Genomic DNA, 26,207 nt, shown 5'->3' with positions numbered 1-26,207 from the left:
ATGTTTGTCACTACTCAGTGGTCAGGCCAGCTGATGAATGGATGGCCTTACTTGAGTCAGATCAAGTGCGCGTCCCCCAAGCCTGGCTCAAGCGCAACTACTGGAAGACTAATTTTAGAAACAGAGGCAGGCACAGTAGGAAAAGGTAAAGACAGAATTGCTGACTGGCCTGTGAATTAGGAATCACAGACCACCAAAGGTGCTTCCCTGTGTCCTGTAAGAAATACTGTTTTCCCAAGAAAGATGCATTAGTTCTCATTGCCAAGATACAAAGCTGTTCCCAAACCAGACCCAAATGGTTTCTTCACCAACAAAACATTTCATATGCATCTCTATGCTGTGGAGTTGCTGCTTGTCCTGCAGCTGATTAGATGAAAACATAAACGGGAACATAATCCTCCTAGACAATGTGACTATATAATGGGGGTCAGAAGCACTGGATATTATGGCAGAAGGAAAAGGGATTGGAGCTACCATACAAAGTATAAATAAGAAAATTCTATTCATTAGACTCTGAATCTGAGACCTTCAAAATTATGCCTTTAGTCTCCTGCTCCCTCTGCTGGACTCTATCCACTTATACTTTTCACTTCTTAGCCTTTTCTAACTGAAACATATGGACAACTGAACTACATGAAATGCACAGTTTATTGTAGTTTTATTATGTGGTCCAAAATTATTACCTTTTTATAAAATGACCAACACACAATAAAATGAAATACTGTCAAGTAATCAAAAGAAAACATACTGTAAACTGATTAATAAAAATTCCCAAAAGAAAAATACCCAATTAATGCCATTAACATTGTAGCAGAGGTATTTGTTGCTTAAAACCATTTAGTTAAAATGCAGACGTAGAGCTTCTGCCTAAAAAAAAAAAAAAATAAAATAAATGACCTGAGTTGGAAAACAACCAGAAAATCAAGGAGATGCAGACTCTTACCAATTCTTCTTTTCATTACAAAATGAGAATGAAAAATAACAGATCAACAAAAAAACCCCTCTCAGTCCAGACAGGCTTTGCTGCAGTTCAGTGCTCAGCCCCAGGGCAGGAATGAGGAAAGACTCCACGCAGGTCAAAAGCTCTGCTGAAGTCAAACAAGTCTGCCTGTTGGCCCTTGGTCAACACAAGGTTCCTCAAACAGCCACGGAATGAGCTCTTGCTTGTGAGGCAGTTTTGCTTCACATCAGCTGAAAAACAAATGTGAAATATGTAGAATCTATTTCCAGTGAACTGAAACAATACAAAGATCCAGGTTATTATTCAACTGCTTCCCCTCCCTCCCAAACAAGTGATAAAACCAACACCAAAGGAGCACCAAGTTCCTTTCATGTTTGGATGATCTGAGACATCCCACCATGGACAGTCACTGCTGCCTTCAAGCATAAACCATGCACTGAGACAAGTTGTGCAGTTTGCAGAAATAGTTTGCCCCAGGGGACAATGTGAGATAAAGAGAGGGGAAAAGAAGGGGAAAGCCACTCTACATAGGTGTCTTCCAAGTTAAAATTGAACTGGCAGAATATGAAGCAAGAGCTGAGCTGTAAGTCATGGACTCCATTGGCAAACCAAACCATGAGGTTGGTAGAGAGTCCAGCTCTTTTTCCATACCACCTGTGAAACAGTTCATTCCACCTTTGCAGTACTCAACTAAACTGAAGAATTTCTCTGTTCTCTATGAACCCTAATCTTTACAGATGGAGCACAAAGAACAATTTAGTATCACATTACCCTATTTAAAAAAAAAAAAAAAAGAAAGAAAAAAAAGAGGGGTTCACAAGATGCTGATAATGCTGCTTTGGTATTCGAGGAAGACCAAATAGTAATCAAGATCTGGTTAATTAGCATTAATTCATTTTTCATAAAGCACTAAAACCTTGTCCAACAGAAGGCTCTGTAACGTTTCAAGCTATTATCCCTAAAGCTTTCCAAATATTTAAAAGCTGAGTGGGCCCTTCAGACATGACCACTCTGTTTTCACACAAATGGAAACATCTGAACTGATAAACTGTAACAGCTGTTTCAGAGACAAATGGATATGGGCATTTTATGCTATGTTTAAAAGCATAAGATATTCAAAACCATACGAAGCCTACTCACTCTCAGTACTGTTGTGTTCATTGAAAGGTATGCCTGCAAAAAGGCCAAACTCATGATGATCAAAATTCAATCTTCTTAATGAATACAGTCTTGACTCAAACTATCAACTAATTAGTTGCACAACTTAATTGAAAATTAATTCAATTACATATTTTTTGTGTTACTATCTTTTAATATTATCATCGTAGTACGATTGATACAGTTACTTCAGAAGGGAATTTGCACAGAACAAGGGAAATACATGTTCATCTGCAGCAGCTTGACTTCTGCCTGCACAGCCCCTGATATGGAACATTAGCAAAAATAAAGCAGGGAAAAGCACTATAGAAACCTTACTCAGATGAATGTGAAGGAAAGCCTTAATATCAAATTGACTGCAAAAGAACGACACCTTAACATACACAGGTACGGACACTGAAGTCAGAGAGAGACAGCAAAAGACAAACCACGTGGAGGAAATCCTTCACAGAAACTAGGGATTTGTGTAGGAAAGTGATACGAGTTCAGTTGATCTTACCAACACACTCAACAGCTAAATGCAGTCCTTCACAAAGACAGTATACACAAATATTAATATGTTGTGATCTCAGCAACTGTGGAAAATGGTAACTATGATTTATAACACAAACATGAACTTCATGAATCAGAGAGAGAGGTCAGGGGAGAAGGGAGAGGGAAGGAGGGCGCATGTGTTAAGACTAATTCTTATGAGAAAAAGTAAAGGCAGGAGGGAAAGAAGGGAAAAGAAATATTATTGTACCTACCGGGATAGCCTCCAACATAAATGGGATTGTTTGTATCTGCAGATGTTGACTGGATGTAAGGATTATCAGTTTGAACCAAATTCCCATCAACTATCAGCACAATACTATTTTTGCTTTTGTTTGCTTGAAGCTTGTGCCATTTTCCATCACACAAACTATTTGTGCCTCTTGGTTCATATGTAGCTGTTATTCTGCCAGCTCCATTGTTGACATGGAATAAAACCTGTATAAACAGCCAGATGCCAATAAAGATATAAAGTAAGAATACATGAACTTATTTGCCTAGATAAAAGCACAATCATGCTGGTGCAGAGATTTCCGTTTTAATAAATGTTCGGTAATTACGCAAAGCTAATTTTTACTTTGATAGATAGAGTGTGTCCTTATTGAAGTATCTTTAAAATCTGAAAGACTTGGATCCATCCATGCATCCATAGCTTGGTATACTTCACTTAGGATTTCAATGCTTTTAACAAATATAAATCAAGTAATTTTCTCACAGAAGGTGAGACTTCAGACCTGAAAGAAGATCCACTGAAGAGAAAGAGAATGGACTGAAAGCACTTGCCATTGCCAACACATGTATTGATTTATTTCACGTATTTATTTTTCAAAGCAATAGACATTTCCTCAACTCTGTGGTGAGGATTAATATGTAAATATTAACTGAGAAAGTTATGTCTCTCAGAAACAGTGACATCTAACACTGTCTCTAGCTAGGAAGTTTTGAATAAAAAAATGAGCTATTTCTGAGAAAAGCAAATACTTAAGAGCAATCAAGTATATATTTTTTGTGCACGAGATGAGTGGAGAACTATGTATTGATTGTTAAAAGGTTTACGGAGCAAAACTGCCAGTAGAAGTAGAGAGTGATTTAATTGCTCATGAATATTTGTATTGTGTTTGTGTGGCAAGGTTTTGGGGGGGGGGGGGGGTGGGGGTGGCTACAGGAGTGGCTTCTGTGAGAAGCTGCTAGAAGCTTCCCCTATGTCCAACAGAGCCAAAGCCAGCCGGCTCCAAGATGGACCAGCCGCTGGCCAAGGGCAAGCCCATCAGCGACACCTCTGGGATAATAGATTTAAGAAGGGAAAAAAAAGTTGCTGTGGAACAGAAACTGCAGCCAGAGAGAGGAGTAAGAATATGTGAGAGAAACAACCCTGCAGACACCCAGGTCAGTGAAGGAGGAGGAGGTGCTCCAGGCACCGGAGCAGAGATTCCCCTGTAGCCCGTGATGAAGACCATGGTGAGGCAGGCTGTCCCCCTGCAGCCCATGGAGGTCCACGGTGGAGCAGATATCCACCTACAGCCCATGGAGGACCTCACGCCGGAGCAGGTGGATGCCCCCAAAGATGGCCATGACTCCATGGGAAAGTCCGCACTGGAGCAGGCTCCTGGCAGGACCTGTGGACCCACGGAGAGAGGAGCCCACACTGGAGAAGGTTTTCTGGCAGGACTTGTGACCCCATGGGGGACCCACACTGGAGCAGTCTGTGCCTGAAGGACAGCACCCCATGGAAGGAGCCCACACTGGAGCAGTTCGTGAAGAACTGCAGCCCGTGGGAAGGACCCACACTGGAGAAGTTCATGGAGAACTGTCTCCCATGGGAGGGACCCAATGCCGGAGCAGGGGAAGAGTGAGGAGTCCTGCCCCTGAGGAGGAAGGAGTGGCAGAGACAGCATGTGATGAACTGACCACAACTCCCACTCCCTGTCCCCCTGCACTGCTGGCAGGGAGAAGGTAGAGGAAATTGGGAGTAAATTTAAGCCCAGGAAGAAGGGACAGGTGGGGGGAAGGTGTTTTAAGATTTGGTTTTATTTCTTATTACCCTGCTTTGGTTGATTGGTAATAAATTAATTTTCCCCAAGTTGAGTCTGTTTTGCCCGTGGTGGTAATTGGTTGATCGATCTCTCCCTGTCCTTATCTTGACTCATGAGCCTTTCATTACATTTTCTCTCCCCTGTCCAGCTGAGGGGGGCAGTGATAGAGCAGCTTTCGTGTGCACCTGGCATCCAGCCAGGGTCAACCCACCAGGATATTGAAGAAGAGATTACAAAACAGGGTGCTTTGTACAGGCAATAATATGTTTATCAAGGACAAGTGTAGCTCTATAACAGAACAAGTATTAAGCTACAAGAAAGATATATATTTGGTCTAACATACAAGGTATGTTGTACAGGAGGTCACAGTGGCTGCAGACTAACATAAATAACACTAATTAAGAAGGCAAAAAGTTCCAGTGACTTCTGCTAATCTCACATTTTATTGTATGATGATGAGAAATCTTGAGACTGAAAGTCTGTCCCATACTAGTTCTGTGAGGATTTAGTTCAGACATCTTGCCTCCATCCCATTTCACTGGTGTCTATTTAGTGCTACCCAACAGTTCTAGCCTCCTAGTTTTAAGCAAGCCTCATGAAATGCGTGTGACAGCACAGGGCAGCCTACCTTGCCATTTACAATCTCCAGTCCAATGGCATCAACCTTAGCACTGCTGACCCCGAGGAGAACACCATGCGTCGCTGTTGTACGAAACTCCAGTGTGATGTTCAGATCGGATCGGACTTTGTAACCTTCTCTGACTGCAAAGAAGTTATAAGCTTCTAATAAAAGACTTGTAACCCACAGTACAAAGTAGAACACATACATTGTCATTAGAAGGCCTAAAAAGCTTGTTAATTACTCTGCCAGGATAGGACCTTGCAGAACCTCTGAAAAGTAAGTTTTCCAAAGTCATAATTCACATTTTATACTAGAAAAGGCAAATGCCCAAATAATTTTTCTTTCATTAATTTAGATTTAATACATTCTATCTTATTTGTAAGAAACTGTAAAGAGCACATACTAATGTAATCCTTCATGTTACTTCACAAGCACCCTACGTCTTTTGTCTCCATACCCTTTAATAGACCTTAACTTAACATCATGAACATGGATACTCTTAGCTTGAAGAAAGAGGTAGTTCATTTCTTTCCCACTACTAGAGTCACTAGCTCCTTAATTTGTGGAAGATAGCCCTTTGCAGAAATGGCCACTTTTGGATGTACGTAGTAAAGGAACTCAGAAATACATATGCAGGGCATGCACTCTTTGTGCGAGGAGTCAATTAATTACACAGAGTTCCAGCAAGACCTAAAAAGAGTATGTTTTCATTAACATTAATTCAGTACGGTACTGCTTTCATTTAATGACACTTACCAAGAGCAGCAAAGCCACTCCCATCAAAGAAAGTACCTTCCTGCACAGTTACATAGCATTTATTCACAGCAAAGATGGAGACAGGTCTCTCGTTGTCCAGTTGCTTGCTGTTAATTGTCATGCTACCAATGCAGGCAGGAATACTGTGAGTCACCTAAGCACATTGAAATATAAGAGTTAACATGTAATACAAACTGCTGCCATGCTCTTTTAGTAATTGACTTGTAAATAAAAAATTCTCTGAACAAAACACAGCAGGATCTAAAATATTTACGTAATTACATTTCTATTTATTACATATACAAGGTTACAAATGTACATAATGTCTTGGAGTCAAAATAAATATTGTTTAGAAACACAGTATTCACTCTCTAGCATAAAGAAAGAATTGTATTTGCCTGAATGTAAACAGGGATACCCCCAACAATTAAGGACATTCCAAACATGCTTCAGCAAATTAACAAGTAAATCAAGATTTTGTAAGACATTTTGGAAGTATAGATTACCAGATTTCTATCCAGCAAAAAGATTACTCACTATTACTATTTCCAGCAATTGCAGATTCAAAGTATTAAAATATTTTTAAGCCCCATTATCCAATTAAAAAGCATGGGTGAAGAAAGCATGCCCAGGAATTGAGAAACATTGTTATCAGCACCAGAATCCTCCCTGAGATAATGGGCTGCACAAGGAGGAAGGCAACAAAAACCTGCCCTCTAAAAGTATGTGTAAAAAGTATGTTTTAATTTCAGACAGCTAAAGCTAGCCTTTCAGAGATATTTAAAGCACCTAATTCCTATTTGAATGCAATAGTACTTCGGTGCCAAAATGCCTGAGATTCTAGGTCATATTTTTATCATATACTATGAAACACAGAAATTTATATTCATTACCTATTTTTAACAGAGATTGATAGAAGGAAAAAATCTATTAAGGGCTAAAACACAAGAATACAAGCTGTAGCTAGAGTTGCTAAGCCATAGAAAGCTGGCAAGATTTATCTGGTAAAGGGTCATTACTTTCTTTGTTGTTTCCTTCCCTAAGTACTTCTTTTTTGCCCCTGTCAGAGACAGGATACTGAATTAGATTGGTTTGATGCAGTATACTCATTCTAGTATTGCAAAATGTCAGAGACGCTCCACCACCCCAGCCTTCTTACATTCCCAAGATTCTTCGGCACATAGTCTAAGGGGAGTCCTCCCACGTAGAGCTTCCCCTCCACATCCAAAGAACTGCCATCTCCCAGAGCACTGACTGCTACCAATTCCTGTCCGTCCACAATGATTATACCTTTTCTTTTAACATATTCTGTCTTTATCTGGAAATAATGAGAGCATGCAAACATGAATCAGTAAGCTGAATCAGTTATCTAGTCATCATTTGCCATAGAAATAAGCAAGACAAATTTTTAGTGTTTACATTGCTTTGACATACTGTACTGAGGCATCCTCTTGAAATTCATTGTGAGGCTAAGGCCATTTCAGAACGCAACTGAGCAGCTAAACTGCTTCCTTGCCTCCCCAAGGGCTCACAATGATTGCATGTTGTCCTGTATAAGTTTTTCAGTGTCTTAACAATCATTATTTAAAACCACTAGTTTATTGTCTTAGGATATGAGTACAACACTGAGTTTGAAGAGGGGAGTACTGTGCTGGTCTTCTTCAATTATTGTGCTGCCTACCAGCTGAGCCATCTTAGCTTTCTGAAGAGCACACTCCTACACTGTAATTTTATGATGGGCAGTGCTGAATTTGCTATGACCAAAAAGCCTTCCAGTTCTCTCCATCTTGTTCATTCATGTCCCTATGCCTTCCTTGTACTAAAGAAATTAGTCACATGCAGCTGAGGGTCTTTACTTGAAGTCAGCTAGCCATTTATTCTTTCTTGGTTACTTTTAGCCCCACTCAGAATCCTGACCAGGTTCAACATGAGGTTTCATGAACATTTGGGTTGCTAAAGTGACAAAGTGGTACAGCAGGGTGATATGAGCAGATGGCAGAGCATGGGAAGAAGTGCTTCTTTCAGCAGCAATGCATTAGCTTAAATTGATTGTAGAGCTACTGCAATAATCACCCCCCAGCTGTGAAGTGGTGTGACAGCCTTAATCTCCAAAAAAAGGTTCAAGCTCATGATTTTATGTCCTGGGTAGTAAAGGTATATCAGCTCTCATATGGAATCTGTTCACCTCTTAAAAAGTGGATAGTGTGAGTATGAGTTTTACATCAGTATATTTAATTTTAAACAGGCAGCTATAAATCCTGGAGTGTTCTTCCTTTCAGGGTAGGCAGGAGAGCTTAACTGTGATGTCTCTGACAGAAGTTCACATTTGCTTTTTTTTTTAATTTAGTTTTTTCTTCAGCTGATTATATATGAAAAGCAAAAATAACACTCTGCTGATTCCCAAGGCACCTAGGAGAGGTGGCAGCTTTGTGTCATCAATCACTTAGTCCCACAGAAGCCACTTCCTGGAATAAAGGCATCACATATGGACAAGGGAAAGGAAGCTTAGCAGGATGAATACTGTCATCCTCACCTGCCTTAAGAAAAACTAACGTGGTCAGAATTGCTTTTAAAACTCATGCAGACATCACAGTCATTTCTCACAAGGAAAGCAAGGCAGAGCCAGTAGCAGGTAGGTTGCCTAGAGGAACTGGGCAAATAGAGGCTGACAAAGTCTTTGTACAGAAGGCCCTGAATGCTACAGGACACCTGAAAGCTGTAGCCATAATTTCTCCTCAAACTCTCCTTATGCCAAGTCCTCCTCCTCCAGCCTTTCATTCCAGTTGTCTACCTTTCTCATGTTGCATCAACCAAGGAAAGGGAATGCCTCCCTATTAGCACTAGCTGCTGACATGGATTATGGTAATATATGTATGACACGTATTAAGCAGTAAGTGGGAGAAAGGAGAAACTGTGCACCCACAAATCTCTTTCACCCTGTCACACACTCAGTTGCAGATCTTTGGTGACATAGCGCATGGAAAGCTCTCTGTGGAAAAAGTCAGTTTCTAGACCTCTCTGTTGCGTTCTTCTCTGATGAAAGTGACCATTATTACATAGTTGGCAAACTATTTTATTTCTAAATAATCTGAGATACTTGACAGTAGTTGGATGCTGGAATTGATGCATAATTAATGAGAATTTAAACGGAAATAATTACTCAAATTATCTGAATGGTTTTATGATTGGGTTAAAACTTGTTTGCATTTGCAACACAGAAAGTGTACAGTAAAGGCAGGGAAAAACCACCCCAGTAACTCCAGGGAAGAGAAAATGGAGTACAAGATTGGCAACTACCTACCGTATGCCATTTTCCATCACTGATAACAGCAGGGTGAAAAGCTACTGTTTTTCCTTTGCCTAGATCAAAGGAGAAATAGAGCTGTCCCCCATGAAGCTGTAGGGCTGCATAATCAACCTGGTTCTGGTGAGCCGTGTAGTAAATCAGGCCACTGGAGGCAAAGGTTCTGAGATTCAGCTGGACAGAAAGTCTAGACAATAAAAATTCAGTGTTACTGAACGACATTTCTTCTGCATTGATAAAAATCTTTTCTGGAGGCAGAGAACAGCCTCAACCAATTTATTATTATTAAATGAAATTTATTATTACAAAGGCCAGAAAAGTAGAATTTGCATTGATTTTAAGAAAGCATGACCTATAATGTATTTCATAATAGAAGTCTGTGCTGTACCGGTCAGAGACAGAAAAAGTGCTTGTCATGGAGCAAACCGGGCTTTAAGAGGGACAGGCTCATCTGTTTGCAACTGCAGTCTTGCCTATTGCCCCAAGAAAGGAATGAATTCCAGGATAATGTGATGGTATCCATTACTATTAGCCAGGCTTGCTAGGATATAATGGGCAGACTGAGAACAGCGGGAGGCTTAAAAGGTAGAGGAGCTAATTGAACCATTTATTATGGAGACACTAGGTTCAGACTACACAGCAGCGATGTCCTTATGTTCAATAGTTACAACAGAAGGGCTAGAAGCAAAAAAGGCTCTTTTCTCAATGACTGCAGAGGCTTCCCAAGTTGAAAGAAGCATATGCAAGTGGCTTGCAGGCTGTGTTGGGGGACTTTGTTGGGAGCCTCTCAAATAAATAAGAGTGGCAGAGAGTCTATCACACGTTAAGTCTCAATAGAATGATTCTTCTCAGTAGTCTTAGCTCCTTCAGTGACCTGGGGAGTGAAGCAGACATGCAGAGAATCCAAGAGAGGGTGAGATGTTATCTGCATCAGTCAAAGAAGCAGGGACCAGCTGAGCTCTGTATGTAGAAAAGTGAAATCAAAATACTTACAGAAGGTACAGTGAGGCTCTTAAGTCTGAGGGGAAAAAAATGCAAAACTCTGACCATGAGTTAAACTCATGACCACAAACCTGGGAAAGACAGATTGATTACATTGCAGTGATCGTGATGCCTTCTTCCATGAGGAACCCATAGAAACCTGAAGTGAGGGCCATGTTCAAAGCTGGTAATGCAGTGATCATTCATGAAAACCATCACTGTGCTTCTTTTAGCTCAATACAAGATAACACACTGTGTGCATGTGTGATTCAGGATATACTCACTTCTTCCTGACAGTAGACTGATTGAAGAGCAGTGTCAAGTGGCTGCCTTTGGCAAGTCCAAACTGATAGGCACCTTGAACATGATCAGGTAGCTCATCTTTTGCACAAACTACCTGTTAATGAAAGGACTTTATTAAGAAGAATAGTGTCAGGTGCTGACCAGCAAGTGCTAAATGGTAATGTGCCTATGCAGAACTTTGTAAGGAGCAAAACTGAGCCACATGATAACCACAAAGTGTACAGCAACATCAATTAGCTAAACTCCCAATCATTCTGAGCTATCTTTAGGCTCAAAATGAACTAGTTCTAACGATTAAGCTATGTGTCATGGACAGCACTGGTCTTTTCTACTGAGAAATATTTGTAGTTTTGAGAAGTATTCATTCACCATTTGTCTTAATTGATAGCCCTTTCGATTACAAATGCTGGAAGACAGTACAATTTCAGTGTGAAAATCTTATGGACTTGGTAGAAATATTTTCCTATTTAGTGAGGACACACATTTTTGTTATGATTTGGAGGATGGAGAGCTGAATAACAGAGTATAAGCCAAAGCTATACTTTAGCTCTAAGAAGGACAGCTTATTTCTTTTTATAGCCACAGTTGTATGAAATGTATAAAATCCTGCTTGCTGTTGCCACAGAAAAATGATTTCAGGATGCTTTGGAAACACTTCATTATAAAGATGTGCAGCTGCAGAAGGGGAGAAGTAATGCTGCCTTCTCTCTTGGGAACAGGGACTGTGTGAGAGGAAACAGGTGCCAAGCAAGCTGCATTCAGACACTGTGTGTCCCTGGAATGGTTTGTGCCTCCTCTTTGACACAGAGGAGAGACTGCATGTGTGTGACCAGGAAAATGTGAATGCTGAATTGCACAGCTAATGCAAATCTCAGCACAGAGCTACTTTGGCAGGAATACACTAAAAGATAATAGTTACTGTCAAGTCTTTCTGCTGGGAGATTATCACTCTGCTTTTTCTTTTCTTTTTTAGTGGTGCTGCCTGAACAATGATAAACCTAACTACACTTCCCTTCCAAAAGGCCAACAGGCTGCTGCAAAGGTTTATATCACCGTTTTTCTATATGAAATAATAATTTCAAATCCACACTCATTGAACCATGCCGTGCCATAAAGGAAACAAATATACACAGTCCATACTTTGAAAATTCACCACAAAGCTAAAATACATCTTGCTGTTGAATGCTTTCCTAGAAGAGGCAACAGTGCTTTGCTGTAATACGTACTTTTTTTGTATCCGTAAAAGGCCTCAGGGGAACTGGTAAAGCCTGAAGTTCAGGTTGAATCTCAATGTCTTCTGGCTGTATGGCTGGTTTAGGCTTCTCTGACAAAAAACAGCTGTCCATATCCACATGTTCATACTTCATGGAAGTGGTGAAATACAAAAGCCTGTGTTTTAAAAACCCTACATTTTAAGAGGTGAAATCACAAATCCCTACATATCCCAAGCACAAGGAGAGTATTTTACAGGGTCTTTCACTAGTAACAGGAGAAAGGGAAAGAAGTGGCATGCTGGGACAAAAAGACTGAGAAGTGGCAAATAAGCTGTCCATGTAACAATATTAATAGACAATAACCTTGGAAAACCATTCTGTCTGTGAATTCAGATGAAACTATAGTAGAAAAAGTTGCATTTTGTGCAGCATTTCTATACACATTAAAGACATTTTTAGTGCTATTTCGAAATGTAGCTTGTAATATCCATTTTCTGCCTGTTATAATATCCTGATCATCAGCATCACGCTTATGTTATATTAAAAATCAGGCAAATGGACAATGTCATGAAAGAGATTACTAACTACAATTAATAATTACTATACACAGTTTTCCAAAACAGGGCAGTTACCCCTCTGACTTACTCCTTGTTAAAAATAAGATTGCTGATACAGCCATGAAAGGAACCAGCTATTTTTAGCCCCAAGATGCCCTCTCCTGCTGGAATGCCACCAGCGTAGAAGTTGGAAATATTCATGGGGCTCATTTCTGCTGATGACCCAAGTCTCAGTTCTGCTGGGTTACTTTCATCCACCTGTACCGTTATGATCCTGAAAAAGATAAAGTAGGGAAAACATTCAACAAGGGCCTTAGACATTCCTTTTCAAATTAGAGGCATTCCTTTCAGCCTCAACAATGTCCTGTTCTAAGAAATAAAGATTCCATCAGTTTGATAATCCTTTCAATGTCTGGAAACTAGAAGACCTTCTTTAGATAATTTTTAACATGCAGAGTTTTGTCAAATATCTTTCTAAACTATTGATAGCTATCTTTCCAAATGATTTTGATAGCTGTATTTTTTCTAATACTATTTAGTATACTTTAGTCAAGTGGCCCAGGCTGTCTAATGCTTTTGAGAGCTTTTAACTACAACCTCATCAGTGGCTGTATGCTGTATACAATTACCACGTAAATTGGAACACCTCCATTAACAGCAGAAAAACACAGCTCTGATTGTTCCACCTAATGAGCTAGCAAAGGCAGTTCCTCAGAGAGCACAGCGAACTGACAACAGCACACAATAATTAAACAGGTAGTACTGTTCGCAGTCACATATACCTCTTATTCCTGATTAGGATGACAGAGTGTTCTTGTCCATCACTGTATGTTGCATTAGCAGACCGAAGAATTACTTTTCTAGTACTTGCTCTGTCTCCAGCATTAACATGCACTGCAAGATGACCATCGATCAGCGTGATGGAAAAGAAGGGCTGTGGATTTAATCAGAAGATTAATTTTTAACTATAACTCAATTTCCTGTCACTCATTCAGTGTTTAAACAGAATAAGCTTTGGAAAAATTTACCTCCAACTTCCTTGTAAACAAAATTTTTAATGAAACTCAGAGACTATTAGGCATGTATTGGTACCTCTCAGAGTGCAAAACCTTCTAACAGAAAATGTGAAAGCTGGAAATTTCTCTGGTCATGATAAAAATTCAGGTTAATATGCAGGAGGTTTTTTTTATACCAGCACCAACCTGCTGCTCCTCCCCTTAGAGGAAGGAAATAAGAAGGGGCAGGTATTCCTACTAAGACTTTGTCCTTGGATTTCAGGAGCTCCAAAACAGTCCACCAGATATAAGATAGCTGTTCATCTCAAATCCTTCAGTAACTACTTCTAACAGAAGTGGAAAGTAATATACTGTGTGCATTTCATGTGCAGTTTTCCTCCTTGTTGCAAAAGCATTCAAGGTCCTAGTAACCATAACAGGTCTCTGCTAACTGATCCTTCACTTCTCCTCTGCTACAATGAATATCCTCTGTTCCCCACCTAGCCTCTGTATTTGGGCCTTCCTAAGCTGAATAAATTTTACTTTCTCATTCTTTGCAAGTTACAGTCATAAAAACCTGACTTGACATTACAAAATAAAAATGGCAAAAACAAAACCAAAAAAATCTTTGTTTTCAGTACTTGCCAAATGTGCTTGTCTACGTCGTCGCTTTTCCAGTCCCCTGCTGAGTCCAGCAAGGATGATGCCATTGCTGTTCTTTGTAGCAAAAGTTGCCATCAGTTCCGATTCTGGGCTTAAGGACTTAGGTACCAACTCAATATATCCATTGTTCAAGATGTTCACACTACGAATAGGCTATTTTATGAGGAATAGAAATAATTACTGAGTTTGCCCCTACATAGCACCCAGTGAGAAAAAAAAAATAAGTATAGATTAGATTATCTTAGAATTTTTCAAGATAAACCCATTTTAACTCACTATATTCTTTCACAAACATTACTATTCGTTGTTCAATAACAATAAAGATCATGTCACAAAACCTAAAAGTCTCCTACCTCCAATACACAGCCTTTTCTTACTCCATATGAATTTCTAAGCAAGTCAAAGGTTGAACGGGATATTTCTAGATTCTTGATACATCCCATGTACATTCTACTATTAAGACCTTTCCTGAAACACAAAACAAGGGGTTTTTTTCCAAGGAGTAGTATTTGGAATCTCCTAGGAGAGAAGATTAAGTTTTCTTCAATAAGAAAAAGAGATCTGTTTTAAAGAATGCAGTCACCCCAGTAAAAGTGAAAACAGCAGTAATTTGGGTTTTTACTCTTAGCAGATATTAATTCTGATCTTAAAAAGAGTCAGATAACATTGTCCCCAAATGGAAACACACAATTGTGTAGTGCTGTGTTGCCAGGCCAGGTCATTTTCCAAAACTTTGAGGTGAATCTTCAGCTGAAATGTAATGGCTTGTGTGAGAGAGGGTAACTGTAGCTCTCTACTACCTAGCAATTCTTTTTCATTTCGTAAGTCTGGAGGATGCCTAATTTGGTTCCAGATTTAACTCAGAGAAATCTAAGGCTGTCCTGCCATAATCCCTTACAGGCTGCTATGCCAGTTAAGATTAACAAGTCTGCACCTCTGCAATAACTGCGCAGAGATCAGTTTTGTCCTGGAATTTACCTTATTGTCAACAGCATGCAGATAGTTTAATTAGATTTTATTTTGCCATGTTTATCGTTTCAAAGTGAAGCCACTGGAAGAAATGTGACTTTACAAGTTCAGCAGGGATGTGCAATACAAAAAGTATAAACTAGAGACATGCTATAAAATATATATTTGCAATGTTTTTTGTTGCTCTGTTCACAACTGTTTCTCCTCTGTTCCAAGTTTCAAAACTGAATTACAAGAATTACGTTCTGAAATAGAACTTTTATCCTGAAGCGCATAAATACCAGCTGGAAAACACAAGGCTTACACAGGTAGAGATCAAAGGAACATTGTCCCAGGCAGCAGTGCTGAATGCTTGCTGCAGTCTGACACCAAGAGCAGGCGGCTACTGTGGCAGCTGCTGTCGTGGAAATCACCCATGGAGGGGAAAACCAGAAGCTTGTCTGCGATCTGAACTGCAGTGTCAAACCTACCAGTGAAAAGCACCATACTAGGAGTTTGAAGGCCTGGCCATAAACAAGACTTCAGACTACACTGATTTTCACTAATTTCGGTGGAGATAGCAGAATTTGTTAGTCTTTTCATCTACTTACAACTCTTTTAGCAAAGCGGGGAAAGCAAAAGGACAGTTTACCTCACAGTCCTTGATCTTGGCAGCCCACCAATGAAGATTGGGTCCTTATCAGAGCGGTTCAGGTCTGAGGCAACCCCAGGAGATTCTCCTTGCTTGGTTTCTTTATAATTGAGGTTATATGCATCCATGACTGCCAAAATCCCTGCAAAGAAAAGACAGTAAAGATCTGGAGAAGGAAACAAATACACATTCTTCCATTTTGGCAATCCTGTGTCTAATAAAGGAAAATGTATTCATTGACTCAAACATGTATGGACAATCTTCTTATTTTTAGACTGAGTAATTTATTGTACTTCCAGCTATTCTGTTAATATCATTCATTCCTCTCTGCCAAAACCAAACCTGGGGAAGTCTATAGGAAAATATGTATATGTTATAGCTATTAACACATATTATTTCTAATGCATTACTTCCCAAACATGGGCCCCAAAATACTGTTGTAGTAGGTGCTATTAAAACGAAGAACAGAAAACATGATCCCTGATACACAGACTTGGACAAAGATCTTTCACTCTTTAAAGACTATTAATATGTTTTTGTCTAGCAGCTTCTGCACTACCTGCTCTTTATAAGATGTGCCAAACTGAGCACAAGATTTACACTGCTGTCCTTCTAAAAGCAAAGTAACATAGGTTTGACTGCTAAAGAAATGGCATTGGAAGTGACCAAATTTGGTTGCAATGATGTTCCCTGTGGCTATCTTAGATATTTCTATTTGCAAATGTGCAGAGACCTGTTTTTTTTCAGTCTGCAGCCTACCTTGTTTCTTGTTCCGACTGAAGGAAATTTTATACCACGTTCCATTGTTATAACGATTTTCTGTTGTAAGAGCAAGAGGTCCTGAACCTAGATCAACAGTCAGTCTCACTTTGCCATCAACAAGCTCAAGGGACAGGAAGTCTCTCTAGGAGGAAAAAGCAAACAAACAAGCAACAGATTAAAATCTTCCAAAAGGATGCATCCTTGGCAGGTTTGGGCTACTGTGTGAAAAAGGTTTGGTAACTGTTGTACCTAGACTATTTGTTAGGCTGTCCTGGTTTCAGCTGGGATAGAGTTAATTTTCTTTCTAGTAGCTGGTATAGTGTTATGTTTTGGATTTAGTATGAGAAGAATGTTGATAACACTGATGTTTTCAGTTGTTGCTCAGTAGTGTTTAGACTAAGTCAAGGATTTTTCAGCTTCTCATGTCCAGCCAGCAGGAAGGCTGGAGGGGTGCAAGAAGTTGGGAGGGGACATAGCCAGGACAGCTGACCCAAACTGGCCAAAGGAATGTTCCATACCATGTCACATCACAGTATATAAACTGGGGGGAAAGCTGGATGGGGGCTGCTGCTCAGGAGCTAACTGGGCATTGGTCAGCAAATGGTGAGCAATTGCATTGTGCACCACTTGTTTTGTATATTCCAATTCTTTTATTATTATTATTGCAATTTTATTATTGTTATTGTTGTCATTGTTAGTTTCTTCCTTTCTGTTCTATTAAACTGTTCCTATCTCAACCCATGAGTTTTACCTTCTTTTGTTTTTTTTTCCCCGATTCTCTCCCCCATCCCACTGGGTTGGGAGGGAGTGAGCAAGTGGCTGCGTGGTGCTTAGTTGCTGGCTGGGGTTAAACCATGACATAGGCCCAAGACAGTTCTTTGCTATGTTTAGGAAAATTAAGTTACATGTACCTTACAAGGATGTCTTTTTGGTTTGTTGTTATTCTTGCTTAAATGCATCATCAGTCTTGATTACTCAGCAGAGTAAGGTTTAAATAACAAATGTCACATTTGGATTTTTTTGGATGAAGTTAAGAGTAATTTGATTTGACTGTTAGCATAATGATCAAACACTACAATGTTCTTTATGCAAGAAGCAAAGTGCTTCTTCACGCAGTAAAAAAGACTTTCTAAATTGTATTAAAAGTGCCCCCTCTGCACTGTAAAACTTAAGTCAGATATCATTGTGCAATATATTCAGGCAGTGAGTACATAACAAAGCAAAAGAATAATGCAGTGACTCTGAAACAATCTGTGTCTAAACAAAGCTTTGTCCTCCTTCAGGAAAAGAAAACCACCAGCTAAGTATGTGGTAAACTGCATGACACGACAGTGAAGGTCTGGAGCTAGGTCTAGGTTATATTGCTGTTGCAGGGAGTTTTATTTAATTTATTTCATTTTACTGAATTCTCATCTTAAGGATTTAATTCAATATGCCCATTCAATATTGTCCTTCTGCAAGCTCAGTTCCAAAAGACTTTACATTCTGCAAAGGTTCCTCCAAATGAACAGAACTCGTTTGTTGCCCTACTGTTTCTTTTTCTTGCCTAAATAATCATTAATTTTAGTCTAGAATTAAAACAAATTATGAAGCATTGTTTTCATTACTTAATTTTGGCCTTAGTATATGTGAATATTTGCTCCAAGGAGTTATCTCTAGGGTTCCTGTCTTTACTCCTTCGGCTTATGATGTTAATCACAAGTGATAATCTATACAAAGATAATAACTTGGTTTAATATACATAAGCTGAAAAGTAACAAAGAAGAAAGCAAGAAACCATCAAGTGATCTAAACACAGTTTTTGACAGCTTAAGAATCTGATCCATTTTCTTACAGTGCCATTTGAAGCAAGATACAGAATCAGCCCATTAGGTGAAAAGGTACTGAAAAATATTATTATCTGAGTCACAGTTGAGCGAAGTGCCTTCTCCACAACTGAGTATCCACTGCCATCAAAGTGGAATGAAGTGTCCTCATCCTGCGGGCTACGGAAGCAGAAAACAAGAGTTTAAAATGTTAACTGAAGATTTGTGGTTTTCCAGTCATTTTTATATAAAATACAAGAAAAGTTATATCAGTTGGTGCAGCCCCCAGGCAGTGTGATTAGAAAGTGTGGAAAGAGACTTGAATCTTGATGTTATGAATAACTGAAGGATTCCAGCCAAAGGCCACTTTCATTATAGAATCTTACAATACAGGATTTAGCCATGGGGAAGGATGTGTACAAGATAAAAAATGTTCTTCCCTAATATATGAAAAAACCCCCCATCGATTCCTTAAGGAAAAAATAATTGTTACAACATACACCCTCTGATTTAAAACATGTTTTCTATTTATCTGTCCTGGTATCATCTGGGATAGAGTTAATTGTCTTCCTAGTAGCTGGTACAGTGCTATGTTTTGAGTTCAGTATGAGAAGAATGTTGATAACGCTGATGTTTTCAGTTGTTGCTAAGTAGTGTTTAGACTAAGTCAAGGATTTTTCAGCTTCCCATGCCCAGCCAGGGAGAAAGCTGGAGGGGCACAAGAAGTTGGCACAGGACACAGCCAGGGCAGCTGACCCAAACTGGCCAACAGGGTTTTCCATACCATGTGACGTCACATCTAGTGTACAAACTGGGGGGAGTGGGGACAGGTGGATCATCGCTCGGGGACTAACTGGGTGTCGATCGGTGGGTGGTGAGCAATTGCACTGCACATCATTTGTACGTTCCAATCCTTTTATTATTGCTGTTGTCATTTTATTAGTGTTATCATTATAATTATTAGTTTCTTCTTTTCTGTTCTATTAAACTGCTTATCTCAACCCACGAGTTTTACTACTTTTCCCGATTTTCTCCCCCATCCCGCTGGGTGGGGGGGGAGTGAGTGAGCAGCTGCATGGTGCTTAGTTGCTGGCTGGGGTTAAACCACGACATTATCAAAATGCTTTGCATAATTGCACTTACAATACGTCGTGTTCTATTAGACCCTTTCCCTGCAATATAATACTTGTAAAAAATCTCATACAATCAAGCAGCACCCTCTGCTGTTTCTACAGGAAACATTCTGCAAAAGGCAATATAGTCAAGCATATTTCTTTTCAATTCCTTAAGCATAAAAATAGTACGGTCTGCAATCCCCTTTCACAACAATTACAATAACAGTAGCAAGTTAGTTCAGTGGCTACAGTTTTGCTATAGATTTTTTTATAGGAGTGCTTTACACTGTTTCTTATCCTAGGAAAGAATAAATTTGTCTTGCTGGAAATTACTGGAAAGCAAACATTCCAAAATAGTTTGATTCACTGGCAGTCCCTACTTCCAATACACAAAATAGACCACAGCAATAGAACTCCTCTGAAAAGGTGATAAGTGATAAAATTCCATACAATGAAATCATTTGACACCACTGGCACATTCAGATTAGTGCGTTCAGAACTGTAAGTTAATGATCAATGAAACACTACAATTTGTCTGAGTTCATTATTTTTAGCTAGCACAGAAATATATATTACAGATGTAAATTACTCTGAATCTATTACAAAAAAGAGTGAGACAAAATACCTTCCAAAACAGCCATTGCACTTGCCCTCTCTTTCCATGTAGTTCCAAAGACCAATAGATTTGCCATTCAGGGATGCCTCTCCCATGCACCCTTTAAAATGGGTCACCTTAACAGCAGGTGATTTCTGTAAGACAAAAAATACTTCATGAATAAAATTAATGTTAAGTACTCTGAAAATTATGCAGCCAAATTTTTGCTCGGTTGTTTTCCGCGAACTCTAACTTTATTAGATATAAATCATAATAAAAGAACACTTTTTAGCATAACTAATAACAATTACAATTTAAATCATAATACATAAATTTGCAGCAAGTAAAAAAGTAAAATAACTATGTCCTTGACCTATTTACATGCCTCATTGCATGAATAAAAATGGCAAACTAAAAGAAGCCATGGAAGAAGGAAAAGAAAAACAAATTCTTTGTGTAATATCTACATATCATGCATGCACACAGAGCCTGTCCTGGTTAACACTTTATGCACAAATTTCCAGGGAAAATTAACTTCAGGATACTAGAATATCCTTATAGCATCTTTGCTTTATGTTCAGAGTACCTGGCATTTCTTGATGAAGTTACAAATTCATGCAATTATTTCTAAGTCAAAAGTATCTCTCAAACATGATTAAAACATTTTACAGACTGCTAATCTCAGAATTTAACCTTGATTTGCCCTCCAAGTCCTCCAATAAACATTAGGGTTGATTTGTTAACATCCAGTATGCTGGCTGTCCCCGGAGAGGTTGCAGTTTTAGATGAAGGCTTCTGATTGGAGTTCATTTCCTCTATGCTGAGTGTACCTGTTTTTCCAAACCTGCCAAGTACAAATACTAATAGTCTTAGAAATCACCAGGCTTAATCAACACATGCTATTGGCTGCTCTTTTTAAGGACAATAAAAATCTTGTCACTGGAAGATGATTTGTGTTGTTTATGCCAAGTTCACTCACTAAGTCGCTGGACATTTCTACAATACAGCCATCTCATTAAAATTAATAATAATCAATTTTCCTATCCTACATTTATGCCATTCTCATTTTAACTACCTGGTTGCATGTATTCTGTGCCATTTGTTGTTGTCAATTTGAAAATCAGGGTATTCCACTCTTGTTGATCCAGAGCCTAAATCCCAAAGAAGAGCTACCTTACCACGTCGCATCTCCACCGCAAGGAAGTCTGCCTGAAAAACAACAGGGCTTATTCTAATACAGGACATTGAACATGTAGTTTCTGCTTTGTGTCTTTTAATATGTAACATTGAGAAAGTCTTTCCAGACTCCTGTCCCTACTTCCCATATTATGGGAGTTGACTTTTAGCAAAATCAGGCCTAGTTTTTACTCATTTTTACTTCTAATGAAACAAAAAACCTCAGCTTATACACAAGTAGGTGAATGTTTTCTTTATAGATATATAAAAATGTGATGTACACACACGTAGCCATACAGAAATACGCACTTCTGAGTGTATGTGAAGTGACCTACCAGTCTATGAAAAAGTACTATCACATTATAGCATGCCACAAGGAGCTAATAGGTGTGAGTTTATTAGGATTACAGAGGGAAGGAAGAGGAAGGCAATGTGACAGTGAGCCATCATGCTCCGTTTCAAGTGAGTAGATGCACCATGCTCATGAGGGCCAAATTCAAGTACTTTCTCTGCAATACCAGAGAAATTGCTTGATATACTCCAGCATGCTATATGAAAGCATCACAGAGTGTTACACTCCATGAAGTTAATGCACAGCATGGGAAAAGGAAGGGGGAGTTTCATGACATGGCCAAGAGGCAATGCTGAGAAATCAGGTGGTTTTATTCCCTACCTTTGAGGATCTCTGGAATCACCTAAGGCACAAAAATATTTCCACCCCTAGTGAACACATTTGTCTGCCAGGGGCCTCACCTGGATACTTAGTTTGAAGTCAAGTAGGAAAAAACATATATATGGTCATTTAAAACATTTTACTACCATCACCTTCAGTAAATGTATGCCAGAAACTTACCTTTCCATTGCTACCCAGGTAGAAAAGGAGGTTATCTGGTTCAGCAGTTTTCACATTGAGCGTTAAGGTGTTGTAATTCGTAGATGAAATTTGGGGTTTGTAGGCACGAATGCAATCTCTGTCTGCTGACACTGCAACTTTAATCTGGGGTGGAGGGGGGAAGGAGGAAATGGAATCTAAACAAGACTCAGTGTACACAGCACATATTTCTGGAATATGTACTTAGCTTCTGACCAACAAATACAACCTATTTGCTGAGATACTTTCATGCAATCTAAGTATTGCTACCTGGGTTAGATCATAGCAATCTCCTAGGAATCACTTGACAAACAGGTTCACAAATAGAAAAGAACAAATTCTGTCATAATTCACACATTCAGTTAGGAGATTTGAAGCCAGTAAATTTAGCTATTCAAATACCTCAGAAAATAACAATAAATCTTGGGTCAGAAGTATATATATTAGTAAAAGCCACTGTAATAATATCAGAAAATAGAGATACAGAAATTAAAAACCTTTAAAAAAAAGAAACAATTTCTAGTCTACGTTGAAATTTGTTTTGTTTTTAAATTTAAAAAGCAGACAGTCTGCAATAATTCTTGTTATTTCAACGTTTTACAACACAGTTTGCATGACTATTCAAAAGATACATTTGTGCATATATTACCAGTTAAACTATTTTAAGATTAAGTAGAGAAATTCATATTCCCATTGTCATACCACTAACTCCTTTGAACACTGTCTAGTATACTGATAGGATAGCAATTCAAGCTAAATGCAGCCAAACTACAAGGAGCTTGTAGCATGACAGAAAACCCATTTTAACAACAAAAAAGCCTCAACTTCATTGAATATGCCTGCAACAACTAAACACATAAAGCACACGTGAGCATATGCATATGGATAGATATAGAAAGTCTCTCATGTAGTAAAAGTTTAACAAAAACCAGAACAAACTCAGATTTGGAAAATGGGATTTTGCTTTTACTTCTTTTCACCCCGCCAGGAACGTCTGTAGTTTATGACACTTCAGAAAATACTACTCCCTCTTTTCTGCAGTAGATTCATTAAGCTTCAGTAGACTGTGACAGAGAAGCAATAACCATATAATGAAAGATATTTGCAGAAAGAACTGAAAGCCTCTTACTTTTTAAAACAAAACCTCCCTAAACTTTACAATAACATACCTATACTAAAGCCAGAGGCATAACAAATATTACTGAGTGCAAAGTCATTTTCATATTCCCCTCACAGTTTAATGAGGTCCATAATATAGTTGATTCACTTTTATTGTCTTTAAGGGGGGGCAGAGATTCAAAAACAAGTATATTATTTGTCTTAAAAGTATTCTGGGTGCATGGCAGCTTCTTGTAAAGAAGAACATATGGATATGGCAGGGCGTAGATGGCAAATTTATTGATAGAATCAACAGTCCTGTTAAAAAATTTGTAATGATATTCGATGTTACATGGAGGCATCCCCCATTAATCTCTAAAATAAGTTTAGAAATTAACATCTTGTCCTAAAAAGAATGGCAGCACCATCCCCTCACTTGTCTCTTTCTCACCAAAATACCTCTGATTGCTTTCTGACATACCGTATTTCATTATTTTTACAGGAAACAAAAGGAAATAGTAAATAAATTACTGCCTCGCTGTTCTGACAAACTCACAAATACAGTAAGAAACTTGAAGCTAAAACTATAAAGTGTACCAACAGCCCTGCCAGTATGCTTTTAACATCAGTTAGTACTCTTGGACTTCAGTGAGATCCCATAACAACCAGGTACTTTGACAGTAAGTTTTAGGCTCTTTATCTTGAAGAGCTTCCCTGCTAAAAAGTGAAAGTGAAGCTGTTCAAGTCTGGGATGATGGAACTTACAGATGCTGCCTGCTTGCGGGCCTGGCTGATGAGCTCTTTAATTTCAGACAAGTTTCTGTTCAGGTTCTCCTCTAGCATTTTCAAGGGCTTCAGCCTATCCAATAAAAGACTTGCTTGTGCTTCAACTTCTCTAACTTGTTTTTCAGCTATGATTGCTGCCAAAACATAAATGAAATTTTGAGGCAGGTTGAAAGAGAAATGTACTTGTTTTTTGCTAAAATACTTAGCCAAGGTGGCCTGTTTCTGATCATTTTGTTTTCAGCAATTTTAAACATCAGTAAGGAATATCCATACTTAAGGGTATCCCATGTGACAGCTTTAGAGGTCTTTTAAAAAGTTAGCACATCTTTATTGAATTAGGAAGAAACTTTCAGTCCACCAGACTCACATTTAATGCCTATTAAAACTGAGTATTAGTACTGCTTCTGCAAGCAGTGACATTTCTAAAGAGCAATGAAGCAGCAAACTTACCAGCTTTTGATGAATCAGTTATAAGTTCACTAGTTTTCCTCAATGTGTCATTAACTCGGGACAATGTAGAGGAAGTATTCAGCAGCTTTTGACTGAAATCCCCAATGTGACTTAAACCTACTACAGCACTGGTGTTTGCAGACACAGCCAGCTCTTTCACTTCAAGCATGTATTTCCTTGTATCTGAAACACAGTTCCCAGGTTAAAAAAAATTCACAGCTTTCATACATACCTGGGAGTAATAAAGGCCTGACTTCATAACAACACCATTACAAACATAGTCAACACACTAGAAATGCTGTCAGTTACATTCCTTTCATAGCAAGAGTTATATGTTTGTTTGTTTGTATTTTTTCAGTCTGTGAGGGGAGCTCCAAACCAAGACCTACTGTGATCTAACTTTGCTTAACTGTTGAATGTGCCATGGCTTACAGAGTGGGAAGTTTACTTTCTGTGAAACTGGAGTGCCAGGAGGCTGGTGCAACACCTCTTGCCCAGTTACTAAGTTGGAAAATGGCCATGGCTATGGCCCTGGACAAAACACAGGGTAAATGTTCCCAAGCTGGTGATACAGATATGGATCTAGCTATAGATGTAGTTATGTTTATTCATACACACAGAGGTATATAATAACAAAATATATTACACACATATATAAATAATAGAATGTGCAGCAATTTTAATTAAGGCTGATCAGTTTAGATTTTCAAGTCTTTTGATCAAAAGACTTGATTAATCCAAGTTTCAAATTCTAGGAAAAATGTTTTATTTTTCATGACCAGCTCTGAATACAATACAGACACAGAAGGCAGTGATGGGGAACTTGATTCTGCCTATCTCAGCAGGAAGATTATATGAATACATCAGGCTCATAGTGTTTAAGTTCCCTAAATAAGTGTTGGCACCCAGAGTCACTAGTCTGGGACTTACATTTTGAATCCTACAGAAAGCTGGTGAGGCAAGAGGTCTACTACACCCTTTGCTTTGGGCTGCGATTACTTATCTAGTGAGTGCACCACTCCCAGTCTCAGTCTACCCCTTACACCCCCTGTGCCCAGAATAGTGGGAAGATGCTGCAGCTGGCACGAAAGGCCTGATTTAGGTTTGCAGGGATCCTTCTTCACCACCAGTACCCTATACAGAGGGCAATGTCACCATGAATCTCTGCCCAGATAATAAAAATTTAAAAAAAAAAAATTAAAGAGAGAGAGAAAACTTCAAGAAATATAAACACAAAACTGAAATCAAACAATGTTAATCTGTGAGTTAAGGGGAACAGTCCTATGATTTTAATAATGCCTTAATTTTCAATGTTTAGCTTTAGGTTAGATGATAGCATCCTGCAATTAATATCCAGTGTAACTTTATCACTAATATCACCCTTTAGTGTGAGTTAAGAACCTGAGTCATAAAATGGGTATTTTAAAGCTTTGGACTTAGCAATCTAATCTGGACATACAGTACAGCCCAACAACCCAGGCAGGAGGTCTTTATGAGTGTTTTTCTACCTTAAAAAAAATTATTAAGGTTGGCAAAGTATTTCAGACCCTCTTATTCACAACTTCAAAGACATTTTCTCTATTAGTTTCCATGAACTCTAGGTCTTGCCTTTATCCAAAATAATGACTTTTTTTTCCAAAAGGAATTCTTTTGTTTTGGAAAAGCACAGAAAGAATGTTTTAATAGGTTAAATGAAGTCAGCATTTACAACAAGAAACCATTTAGATGCAGATAAGATTCACAGCACAGTATAAAGAATTTTGAAACAAGCTATCAAAAGAAAGCAAAACCTCACAGTTCCATATATGTCACTCTCTATGTGGGATTAAATATTCTAGAACTTCACTCTCTTCTTATATCAGTGCAATTAT

The 26,207-nt window shown here is 38.7% G+C and overlaps 1 protein-coding gene across 2 annotated transcripts in view; it reads right to left on the bottom strand.

The window, feature by feature from the left end:
- Positions 1-637: 637 nt before the first annotated feature.
- Positions 638-26,207, bottom strand: part of LAMA1 (laminin subunit alpha 1) — a 109,975-nt gene continuing 84,405 nt past the window's right edge. Inside the window, exons 43-63 of one of the 2 annotated variants that reach the window (XM_069779038.1) lie at positions 24,337-24,519; positions 23,866-24,020; positions 21,985-22,128; positions 21,031-21,164; positions 20,649-20,799; positions 19,986-20,110; positions 18,275-18,425; positions 16,438-16,582; positions 15,679-15,820; positions 14,432-14,546; positions 14,061-14,231; positions 13,203-13,354; positions 12,509-12,694; positions 11,876-12,038; positions 10,631-10,743; positions 9,363-9,552; positions 7,221-7,379; positions 6,062-6,215; positions 5,312-5,445; positions 2,866-3,088; positions 638-1,191 (exon numbers count right to left, since the gene is read on the bottom strand). In XM_069779038.1, the coding sequence (XP_069635139.1) occupies positions 1,031-1,191; positions 2,866-3,088; positions 5,312-5,445; positions 6,062-6,215; positions 7,221-7,379; positions 9,363-9,552; positions 10,631-10,743; positions 11,876-12,038; positions 12,509-12,694; positions 13,203-13,354; positions 14,061-14,231; positions 14,432-14,546; positions 15,679-15,820; positions 16,438-16,582; positions 18,275-18,425; positions 19,986-20,110; positions 20,649-20,799; positions 21,031-21,164; positions 21,985-22,128; positions 23,866-24,020; positions 24,337-24,519 (3,251 nt within the window). In that variant the 3' untranslated portion in view covers positions 638-1,030. Of the gene's footprint in view, positions 1,192-2,865; positions 3,089-5,311; positions 5,446-6,061; positions 6,216-7,220; positions 7,380-9,362; positions 9,553-10,630; positions 10,744-11,875; positions 12,039-12,508; positions 12,695-13,202; positions 13,355-14,056; positions 14,232-14,431; positions 14,547-15,678; positions 15,821-16,437; positions 16,583-18,274; positions 18,426-19,985; positions 20,111-20,648; positions 20,800-21,030; positions 21,165-21,984; positions 22,129-23,865; positions 24,021-24,336; positions 24,520-26,207 lie in introns of those variants that run through there. The other variant, XR_011323964.1, reaches the window with a different exon arrangement.

Source organism: Haliaeetus albicilla, chromosome 3 (assembly GCF_947461875.1).
Source record: "Haliaeetus albicilla chromosome 3, bHalAlb1.1, whole genome shotgun sequence".
Taxonomy (NCBI): Eukaryota; Metazoa; Chordata; class Aves; order Accipitriformes; family Accipitridae; genus Haliaeetus; species Haliaeetus albicilla.
This window is presented reverse-complemented; position numbering and strand designations above follow the sequence as displayed.